This window comes from Lampris incognitus, chromosome 3 (assembly GCF_029633865.1).
Source record: "Lampris incognitus isolate fLamInc1 chromosome 3, fLamInc1.hap2, whole genome shotgun sequence".
Lineage (NCBI taxonomy): Eukaryota > Metazoa > Chordata > Actinopteri > Lampriformes > Lampridae > Lampris > Lampris incognitus.
The window spans coordinates 69,570,174-69,582,290 of record NC_079213.1 but is presented as its reverse complement, the minus strand read 5'-3'; the positions used below and the strand labels follow the sequence as shown (position 1 = coordinate 69,582,290).

General features: G+C 45.8%; 1 protein-coding gene across 1 annotated transcript in view; it reads right to left on the bottom strand.

The window, feature by feature from the left end:
- Positions 1-12,117, bottom strand: part of adamts10 (ADAM metallopeptidase with thrombospondin type 1 motif, 10) — a 115,997-nt gene that overhangs the window by 25,661 nt on the left and 78,219 nt on the right. The window contains 7 exon segments of the mRNA XM_056276784.1: positions 2,278-2,411; positions 7,653-7,755; positions 7,925-7,988; positions 8,975-9,120; positions 9,476-9,583; positions 10,746-10,887; positions 11,460-11,606. Coding sequence (XP_056132759.1) covers positions 2,278-2,411; positions 7,653-7,755; positions 7,925-7,988; positions 8,975-9,120; positions 9,476-9,583; positions 10,746-10,887; positions 11,460-11,606 — 844 coding nt within the window.

Here is a 12,117-nt window from a genome sequence, read left to right as displayed (position 1 = left end):
CCCCAATTGTATCCCGGCAATTTCCCCACTCATCCGAGTCGTCCCAGTCATTGTTTTCACCCCCTTTGCCGATCTGGGGAGGGGGGCTGCAGACTACCACATGCCTCCTCCTATACATGTGGAGTCGCCAGCCCACTTCTTTTCCCCTGACAGTGAGAAGGATCACACTATTCCCCCAGTTCCCCCTCCCCCCTAAACAGGCGCCCCTGACTGACCAGAGGAGGCGCTAGTGCAGCGACCGGGACACATACCCACATCCGGCTTCCCACCTGCAGACACGGCCAATTGTGTCTGTAGGGACGTCCAACCAAGCCGAAGGTAACACGGGGATTCAAATCGGCGATCCCGCGTCGGTAGGCAATGGAATAGACTGTTATGCCTATGCTACCCAGACACCCCATCATTCGAGTTTTATAATCCACTCTAAACTAATTTAAGTAACTCGACAGGCTTGATTTAAGGTCTCACCCCCAATATCGAACAGCCTAAAAGGCACACCGCTGTCAAGATGAGCGAAATTAAGCAGTGCTCTCTACTATTATTACTTTCTTCCACTACATCTGGGCATCGTGACTTAAATAGACGATAACACTTAGCCTTCACCTGGCTTCACCTGGTCTATTTATTTCATGAAGGAACAGCTGTTCCTAATGTTTTGTACACTCTATATTTTGTCCAACTGGTCTGGAAGAAGTGCTCGCTGGCTGCCATGCATTGCTCCCACGGCAGCATGTTGGTAACATGTGTCCTGCTGACCATGTGCTCCCAATCTTTCTCGCTACTCCATCTCCATCTCCTCACTCATCCCCAAATTTCACCCTCCTCACCCTGCCCCCCCCCACCTTCTCCTCCTCCTCCCTCAGTTCTAAAACAGTACCCTAACCCCGGGACCGAGGCCACGTGAGGCTACGGAAAATGTGCAGAACCTCTCCTCTGAATTTTCCTTGAATTTTTATGTGTGATATAACAACAGCTGAAGCAGAGAAGAGGGATGGGGCAGTGGATGGCTGTGTGTGTGGGGGGGGGGAGGGGGGATGGGGGGCAGCAAAAGAAAAAGGAGTGAGAGGAACAGACTGAATTACAAACAGAAAAATCTCATGCAAGGGAAAGTATGCATGAGGGACAAAAGAGGGCAAAAAAAGAGAAAAACTGAGGGAGAGATGCAGAGTCATAGAGAGAGAAACAGACAGACAGAGAGAGCGAGAGAGAGAGAGAGAGAGAGAGAGAGAGAGAGAGAGAGAGAGAGAGAGAGAGAGAGAGAGAGAGAGAGAGAGAGAGAGAGAGAGAGAGAGATTGCAGTGAACGTGCATAGTCCAGCAGCACATACAGACTAACAGCTGAGCTGGAGGGTCAGTGAGTTCCTGCTCTGTGGTGCAAAACAGAGAAAAGAGAGCGGAGGAGGAGGGAACAGAGGGGGTGTTTACAAACAAAATTGTCTCTTTTGGAGAAATCTAGGACTCCTACCCTCAAACTCAACCCCAACCCAATGTACCCAGAGCCTGAGACACTGTGAACAGAGTGAGGGAATGCAGGAGTGGTGGGGGTGTGTATTTGTGTGTGTGTGTGTGTGTTGTGTGTGTGTGTGTTGTGTGTGTGTGTGTGGTGTGTGTGTGTGTGTGCACGCGTGTGTGTAGAGGAGGCTTAATAGACAAATAAATGCTGCTGTTATGCTACACAAAACCACAGGAAACCACACACAAATCTTCACTCTACTGTTGGGGAGAAAAGGCATCCAAATTCAACCAGAGAGGGAACGATTAACAGATTTTGTATCAACTTGAAAACCATATAAACTATGCACTATTAGCGCCCCCATAGCCGAATTGTGACAGTGCATGCCACATGGTCGCAACTGTCACCGGTTCGATTCCAGCCAGTGACCTTTGTTGCGTATCATACCCCCCATCCTCTCTCCCACATTTCCTGTCTGCCTCTCCTCTATTGAATAAAGGTTAAAAAAAATTACCCAAAACTATGCACTATTATTGCATTGTTTACTACACCTTTAAATACATTGGTCAAGCAGGTACCAAATTGGGTTCATCACAGTTTGAGCAGTCTAAACTCCAGCTGGAAAGGAGGCCCCCTGGAAAAAATTAAGTTTAATGCGTCCTTATTTTCATTGGCCTTATGGAATCACAAATGAATGAGAAGAGACCGAGAAGCTGAAACTGTCTTTTTGGGCATGGCTCTCTGACGGTCGTGTATTCAAGACAACAACCCATCGCAGACTGCTCACACATACGCTCGACACACACAGACACACACTCATCTCACCTTACACTCTCCATTTACACACACGTCCAGGGAATCATCTCGGCAAGGTGTGCCGTCCACCACAGCCGGAGCACGTTCCGTGTAGAGAGTTGTATCCTTCGCGAGGCAGTTCAAAGAGCAGGACTTCACACCACCTGAATGAAAACATACACCCACCCGCACATGTACAGAGAGTGAAAGAGGGAGAAGGGTAGGAAAGCGTCAGTACACCAAATCTGGACACAGACATCGATCTAAGAGTCCTGACTGTTTGAGAAAGGTCAGAAAGGTCTTCCTGTAGCGCACACCAGCTTCTGCCATCAGGACCGCCATTCGTGTACCCCAGCATAGTACTGCTGAATACACTAATGAGTAATATTGACCATGAATGTATTAATGTGCCCTTGTCTATTGTGTTGATATCTACAGATTTATATCTGTCTATCTCATAGCAGTGAGTTTTCACTTAAACAAATAAGCACATACTCACACACACACACACATACACACACACTTGAATGTTCCTTAAAAGACTGGAATATTTTTCAGCTTTTTGCATTCAAGGGTCATTCATTCATTTTTATACTTGACTCCTTCTTTTGTTCTGTTATTTATCACAGAAATAAACACATTTCAGTTTCAAGTAATATCCACTTTGTCTTTATGCTCAGTTTACATGACAAAAAAAAAACACATTTGAATTCACTCAGGCAAGTCAAATGGCTCTCATCTGATGCCGTTTTGACAAACTAGTACACATACAACACAACAACGCATTGTGTGGCTTTGGCATAATGAGATGTGTGCATGAATCTGTGCTAAATTGAGTTTGTGTGTGTCTGTCATAAGGGTCTGAGCAGCAATTTCCGACTGTACGGGCTTGATTCTCCTGTTCCACCTTTCAAGATAACACCGGGCCAAAGACTGTTTTACAAATGCCAAACAATGCAACAAAAGACAATATTCATATATGAAAACTGTTATCGAAAAACACAGGCTATGAGTGTCTGCAAGCTGATACTGTCGTACAGTACAAGTAAATGATATCGCTGAAAAGCCAAATCCACGGGCTGTTTTAGCAGCCATGACAGTCATTTAGCCCGTTCAGAATGAGATAGTACATTGTGGGTCACTTTTTCATGAAACACGTGTTTGACAAGAGGACATGTGCTCTATCAACATGTGTAGCTTGTCACTCATCTTTCATGCATGTTGTGTTGAATGTGACATCTTTTCACAGAGTGCAGTGGAGTCTGGGGGGGGGGCTCTGTGTGTGTGTGTGTGTGTGTGTGTGTGTGTGTGTGTGTGTGTGTAAGTGAAGAGTGGGAGAGGGGGGAAGGTGGAGGAGTGTCCTCTGGGGAGGAGGGGATGTTTTGGAGTGCTGACAATCCTGCAACCAGAAGACAAGCAGCTGAATGTGATTATGTCCCTGTTTCCCTGAGACAGACACACACAGCGCACACACAGACGTAGACACACAAATACAACACTAACCCCCTCCCCCTCAGCGTAGGAAAAGCCAAGGACTAAACCTGACAGTGTTAGGGGTGATTCCCATGGGGACCACCCATGTTAAAAAACCAAAAAAAAACCACACACACATGCTATCATGTCAGTGAATGACTATTGGAATAAAAGCACTAACCAAACAAGGTACGTAATGTTACCTAGAAGCCCAGAGCATGACAAGCCAACAAGGCACCAAAGCAAGTTTTACTCAGCCAGCGGATGGTTACTACGTTCGGGGCTCCTGTTCCCTGTGATGACGCGGTTCATACTTCGGTCTTTCCAAGAGTCTAACAGCAAACAGCATCTCTAAAGCCCCGTTCCCCAAGACAAACGAATTTGTCATTCATGATAACAAACTTGGGTAACATTTTCTATGAAGCTTGCATCTATAACGCCCTATAAGCATCTATAACACCCTATAAGTGTAGCTATAAGTCATTGTAAGATTCATTATAACCATGTATACGCCATCACAACACCTCATAAACACCTTTATGATACATTATGTCAATTTAAAATGGATTTATGCATTATAAATATGTCATCATTAGCCTGTTTATCTGTCAAATGTCATAATGCATCATAGCCAATTTGTTTTGCTGAAGTTTGTAGAAATGCATAATGAGACTTCAGTGCTATTTCAGTCTTCAGCCATAGCCGTTAGTCATTGTAATACACATTATAGGAAAGTATGGGCGTCATAGATGCAATAGATGCTTATAGGGCGTTTAGATGCTTATAGGGCATTATAGATGCTTATAGGGCATTATAGATGCAAGCTTCATAGAAAGTGTTACCAAATGTGCAATTAACAGAAGATTTGTAAAGTTGCAAAAAAAAAAGGAATAAAGAGAGAAAGAGTGGAGTAAAGAACATTTTTTGGGTGTGAATTAGTAATTCGTAAAACAGGAATGATGCTCTCATTTGCTCCACATTACTGGTCACACTGAGTTTGGGCTGTACGAAAGAACATGCGCATGAACACACACACACACACACACACACACACACACACACACACACACACACACACACACACACACACACACACACACACACACGCACGCACACAAACACGCATACGCACAGGTTGGACCCATTAGCCTGTGACTGTCTTTGTTTCTACGTCTGAGCTAAATCCAATCTCTGGTCATATGAGAGCAGCAAGAGAAGAGTGCTTACGGTTCCCTAATTCCTCCTTGGCAGAGCCTTGCCATGTCACAAGTGAATACATGTTTAGTTTCGGTGACCCTACTGGTAAGGAGAGGCGATTATATACTGTAACAAATGCGACACACATACAAATGCATGTAGACTTGGACATCGACACAAATATATACGGACACAGACATGCACACAAGTACACAGAGACATAACACACCAACAAATACAGACACAGACACTAATACAGACACTAATACATAAGATGCAGACACACACACACACACATACACAAAGGTGCACATGCACAGTCATTTTTCTTCCTCTCACACTCTCCCATTTTCTCTTTATTGCTTTTCCTGAAACCCACGTGCACACGCACACACACACATTGGTGCTACAAGTGTTGCCTAGCCAAACACTCTATATATCCTTCATCCATTCGTGCAGCTAGCCAGCAGCTCCACTGTTTGAGTGGCTGTTGAAATCACTCTGGACTGTGTTTGTTTTGTGCTGGCAGTGGAGAAGCAGGTACAGTATGTACTGGGAAGACTTGAGAGAGCGAGACAGCGAGAGAGAGAGAGAGAGAGAGAGAGAGAGAGAGAGAGAAGAGAGAGAGAGAGAGAGAGAGAGAGACAGAGACAGAGAGAGAGAGAGAGAGGAGAGAGAGAGAGTTTGTGTGTGTGCGTGCGTGCGTGCGTGCTGGCGTGCGTGCGTGCGTGCGTGCGTGCGTGCGTGCTGGCGTGCGTGCGTGCGTGCGTGCGTGCTGGCGTGCGTGCGTGCGTGCGTGCGTGCGTGCTGGCGTGCGTGCTGGCGTGCGTGCGTGCGTCTGGCGTGCGTGCGTGCGTGCGTGCGTGTGTGCGTGCGTGCGTGCGTGCGTGCGTGCTGGCGTGCGTGCGTGCGTGCTGGCGTGCGTGCGTGCGTGCTGGCGCGCGTGCGTGCGCTGGCGTGCGTGTGCGCGTGCTGGCGTGCGTGCGTGCGTGCGTGCGTGCTGGCGTGCGTGCGTGCGTGCGTGCGTGCTGGCGTGCGTGCGTGCTGGCGTGCGTGCGTGCGTGCGTGCTGGCGTGCGTGCGTGCTGGCGTGCGTGCGTGCTGGCGTGCGTGCGTGCGTGCGTGCTGGCGTGCGTGCGTGCTGGCGTGCGTGCGTGCGTGCTGGCGTGCGTGCGTGCGTGCGTGCGTGCGTGCTGTATGCTGGCAGGGTAAGCAGACGATAAAGTGGTCAGACCATGGAAAACGACAATTCCCATGGTACTGTGCTTTGGCAGGGCAGTTACTGGTATGAGAAAAACTTGGAGCAGTGTGTGTGTGTGTGTGTGTGTGTGTGTGTATTTGTATGTATGTGTGTGTTTGTGTGTGTGTGTGTGTGTGTGTGTGTGTGTGTGTGTGTGTGTGTGTGTGTGTGTGTGTGTGTGTGTGTGCGTGAAGTCTTAGCCTATGTGTAAAGCCCATGAGACTATAACTTGGGGGGTCTGTTGTATGGAGTGCTAAGGCTAAATGTGAAGGCTGTTGGACTGGATGTAACAACGTGGACTGACTCCAACAAAGGCTGCTAAATCTGTGATTTTTAATGAACTGTCCTTGGCTGTCTTGGGGTGCACGTGTGTTTGAGTTAACGTGTGTTTGCATGTGAGAAAGCGAGAAACAAGACAAACTGCACAACGGAGGAACAAATGAGGCGAGAGAAAGACACGGGTATAGAAAGGCTGAAAATGAGACATTTAGGTTGGCGAGGCCAAAGCAGAAGAGCCAGGAGAGGCAGGGAAGGCTTCCTTTTCTGAGACGGAGAAAGTGAAAGGAATAGAGCAAAGAAGAGAGGTAGAGGAGAGGGAGGAGTATGGGCTGTCTAATCTGGCCTTTAACTCACGGCAGAGTCAATGGCACCCTTCCTATTTTAACAGCTGCAAGAGATTTCCATTGTAAAATCAGCTGACTTGATGAAAGGAGCACTTGTTGCCTGAAGTTGGAATTGGCTGGCTGGCCATCTCTGTAGGCCATTATGTTATTGGAGGGCTAGATTAAAGGCAGTTATGTCGTCGAAACTATTTATCTTTCACGTCCAGTGTAGCGCTCATCAGGCACAGGGAATTCTTGCAAGGCATTGTGGGATAATGGGTCTCTAGAGCCAGCATCTGTGGGCCAGACAGAATAGAGTGTGCAGCATTCATTCTGTCTCTCCTGCTCACCCCCTCTCCCTCTCCTCCTGGCCTCCTCTGCTTTCTGTTCTTCCCCCACCGACAACTCTTCGCCTTCTCTGCTCTGCTCTGTTTTCCTCTCCTCTGTATCCATCTTGTTCTCTCGCTTCTATTTTCATTCATTCATCTTCCCTGCTTTACCTTGTGTCCGGCTTCTAGCACGTCCTTCTTTCCTTCCCCGCCTGGGCTCTCCGTTTGGCAGCTAACACACATAATCTGGGTTTCACTGCCACTGCTGTTCTTTCTTCTCACTGTAAACCTACAGGTGTAGGCGTGAGTGTTTGCGAGCAGGTCTGTTTATGTGGGTGTGTATGTGTGCAGAGGGTGGGAGTGAGGGGGTCGGGCAGGGGTTGTCTGCAGCGGAAATCACCATGGAGCAAACAAATACACAACCACACACACACACACACACACACACACACACACACAAACACACACACACACAAACACACACACACACACACACACACACACACACACACACACACACACACACACACACACACATACATACAGAGGAGATTTACTTACTCACCCCCTCTGTAGGGCTTCCAGGTGTAGAATTTCCCCCTGAAAGGAACACTGTCAAAATCGGAGCACTGAATCGCTCGAAAATCCTGTGAGCCTGGAGGGCACTCCTGTTACACATACACATACCAACACGTGAGTCCATGCAATGACCACACACATTCACAAAAAGCCAAATTGAAATCAGTTTGGACAAGTGTAATTGTAGTGGCCATCATGGTGATGACGATTACAGTGAAAATGGTGACCATGTTGATGGTGTAGAGTTGTAGAGCTCACATCAATATTGCAAGATCTGAAGCGTTTTCTCTCCCCCAGGCAATATTTTCCACCTATGGTTGGCCTACAACCAGACAGACAGAGAATCAGGCCAGTAAGTCACATCTGAGTACAATTTAACAAGAACTCTTCTCCATCACATCACCACGCTACTCTGGCCTCAGCTCTCTGTCTCGTCTACCTTCATCAGCCTGTTTTCAATCTTCTCTGTCTGCTTTTTTATTGGCTTATTATCTATCGGAGACCATCATCGCAATGCCTTTGTGAAAACAGCAGAGCAGGGAGCCAGCTCTTCACTGTGAAAATTGTGGTTCAGCAACTGTATTAAAATAATAGCACCAAATGAAGCCAAAAAATTGTGCAAAAAGATGCTCATAAAAATTGATCGAAGAGGTGGTTAGTTCTCCTGAACATATGAGCGCACAGTTAGCGTTTGGATTCTGGGTCAAGTCACTTTCAATTGAATCAATTAAAGCTACAGTATGAAAACTAGTGAAACTGCTATTCAAAGTTAGCTGCTATTTATTCATAATGGAGCCCACACATTCAATGGTCTTGTATTCATTTGATACAAAATCCACTTTCTGAATTCACTGAAATCCAATTTGAAGTTAGCACACAAGGCAATAGGGTGAAAAGTACTGCTATTCCAACATTTGTCACACAAACCCTTGTAACGTGCCCAATCCTCCATCCACATCATCCATATCAAAATGAGATAGCTGGAGGGCCCATGCTCAAATAGCAAAAAATAAATAATTTTTTTTCAAATCAGATGTCTTTTCTTATTTCTATTACATTCTTAGTAGTGGAAACAAGTTATGACAAATGTTTGGCCTCAAAAATCAAAATTTCAATGCAAAAATTGAACGTGTCATTCAACTTTTTCAAAAATAACCACAGAAAAATAGGATATAATGCTGTGTGGTCTTTCAGCAAATATTCAGCAAGAGCAAGAGATTGTGGTGGTGGTAGTCATCCTGGAGAGGCTGTGTAAACAGAATGGATGACATACAGTGCATAGCACTCCCTACGGGAAAGACACCCGACCTGGGGCTGTCACAGTGTCTGACAGAGGAGGAGACTCCCCCTCCACAGGTCCTGCTGCACTCCTCCCAAGGTGACCACAGACCCCAACCTCCATCCACCCCCTCAGGACGGGTCCCGTAGGGCACACACACCCTCTTGTAGCACCACTGGAACACACACACACACACATACACACAAATTAATGTAAGCACACAAAAATACTCATGTTGATGCAAAGTAGAACTCTTGCAGTGACGCAAATGCACATGCATGCACGCACGCACGCACGCACGCACGCACGCACACACACACACACACACACACACAACAATGGGATCTCTTACAGCATTACTCATTTCATCCGAGGATACTCGACCTGATGATGATGACAGCATTACCGAATGGTTAACTAAGTGGACACACTAATGCACACTAATGCAGAGAAGGGAGCACTTTTCTTTTACCCCATGCCTGTATCTATCAGACCAAGTTCTACTACCAATTGTGTACTCCCGTGCCTACCCCTTTCTCTATGGTGTTGGTCTGACAGATGGTTCCCTCTGCAGCCGGTATGCTGCTGGTGATGCAACGGTTGCTCTTGCTCATGCACCACAGTTCACTGCAGACTTCCTGTGTGTTGGGGTAATGGAGAGACACAGAGAAACAGTAAAGAGACACAGCGAGAGAGAGCGACAGAGAGCGGGGGGGGGGGCATGGCAAAGAGGAGAGCAAGAGGTACACAGATAGAGAGACAGACAGAGAAAAGGAAATAGACAGCAGTGGAGAGAAGCTGTCAGAGTATGAGTCTATGTAAGCTCAAATAGAGACAAGAAACTGTGATGGATCCGCCAACCCGTGGAACAGAGGGCAGGTGGACTCTGATTCACTTCCTTCTCTACTCCCTCTGGTGCTTAGGTGTTTAAGTGTTCTTGCGATGGCTATAACATATGAGGCTATATTTTATCATATACATCTGTGCTGACCCCATAGTATCAATAATAATGAGTCTATAAAGCAGCACATTGTTCCAGATGTCCATTCGTTTTGCATTTGGCCCCATAAAGTTGACCATCCCATAAAATGGACACTATGCAGTTAGGGCAGTGCAATATTGTTCATAACGTCTTCACAGCGAGGCAAGGTAAAGTGAGCGAAGCAGAGTAAGAGAAATCAAGATCCAGCCATAAAACACATTGCTGATGGTCAAGATTAAACCGGGGGAAAGAAAGATTATGTCATACTGGTAAAAAGATTAAGCTATGTATATTGGTCCCATAAGAATGACCAACCAGAGACCTTTCAGAGGGTGAGAGGTAAGCCAGACAAAGTTAGAGAGACAGAGATGAACACTAACACAAAAAAACAGAAAGATGGATAAAGAGGAATGAAAACAAGAGCTGTCAGAGCATGTTAATGTGAGTTAGTTGAAGAGACACACCGGTTCGGTTCATGAAAAACCACCTGACAGATTCACCTGGCTGATTCAGCGACTGATAAACTACTAAGTATGCTCTGAGCGAGGACTGGTCCAAACAGTAATGAGAGAGAGAGAGAGAGAGAGAGAGAGAGAGAGAGAGAGAGAGAGAGAGAGAGAGAGAGAGAGAGAGAGAGAGAGAGAGAGAGAGAGAGAGAGAGAGAGAGAGAGAGAGAGAGAGAGAGAGAAAAAAAACACAACAAGAACATTTCCAATTATCTACGAATGCTACAAGTGATGAGGGGATGAGACGGGAGACGGGACAAGAAAGAAACCAGACATTAATGAAAAGAAGTAGACAACAGAAAAAGTGCTCACCCCATATTTACACTGTCGAGATTTGACACCATATTGGAAGCGGCACTGTTCATCAGCATCGTAGGCCTGTCCTGGGGCTGTGGTAGGGTACACAAACTCCTGCTTGGGGGGGATGTTGTTCAGACAGGAGCCCATACCTGAGCTAAAAGACACCACCCAAACATTGAACAAAACATTTGAGATAAAATAGTAACTCTCAATATGCTGACATGTGGTATTCTGATGGACTGACAACAGCCCAGAGAAAAGTGAGCTCAAATTCATCCAGAAGCCAGCGGCAGAGGCATTCAATTTTCAAATTGCTCTAAAAGCTAGAGAGTAAAGAACCATCTGTATGCAAAAAGATTTTAATCATCTATCGCAATGTCATTGGATTTTACACAAAGAGGTTAAAATAAACAAAATGAATGCAGGGAATGAATTTTGGAATAAATAATTACAAAAAAGCAATGCAAAAGCATGGAAAAGACGTTGCTATAGAGGAAAATGGCAAATGTCCAGATTTATATGCAACTTTAGCGAAGTGTAATTTTGATTGACTGGTGCGAGAAAAAATACTCCTCTATTTAGCTACCGCTATTTTGGTGGCCCGCATTAAACAAAAAAAAAATGCAGCCAGCGATTTGCATAAAATATTTCTTTGCTAAATGGACAAGGACATTATTTGACACATGAATAACCTGATTTTGACGATTACATGACACGCTGACTCACTCCAAGAAGTTGGTGATGTAATCCCTGCTGCAGGCAGACCAGACAAAGGGGTTGGTTTTCATGGTAATGTGGGCAGCCATCAGCTTGGCCATCTCCTGGTTGCGTGCACCACAGGAGTTCCCTACACCATCATGGTTCATTCCAAACCTAAAAGTCATGATTGACATTGGGCAGCACGTAAAGGCAACGCCGCTTGCTGATATTCCCTGAAACCCGTTGAGAAAAGTAGAACAAACCACTGGCCATGACAGAGAGGGATTTAAGGGGCAAAAGTATTATTTATTAAATATAAAGTGTTGGTAAAAAAAAAGGGTATTAAGGAAAAGAACAGTAATAGCACTCTGTCATGGGCTGTATCATTACGACCATCATGAATGTGATCCTAAAATAAGAACAAATATCAAATAATGGTTTTATTTGTCATATGAGAGCATGGCAAAGGAATTTATCAATGACATTATATTTTTAATAATCACTCATATTGCAAGAAAATGGGTTTCCTACGAGTGCTGCGGTATCCTCCCACAGTCCGAACACATGTAAGTCAGGTGAATCGGCCATACTAAATTGTCCCTAGGGGTGTGTGTGTGTGTGTGTGTGTGTGTGTGTGTGTGTGTGTGTGTGTGTGTGTGTGTGTGTGTGTGTGTGTGTGTGTGTG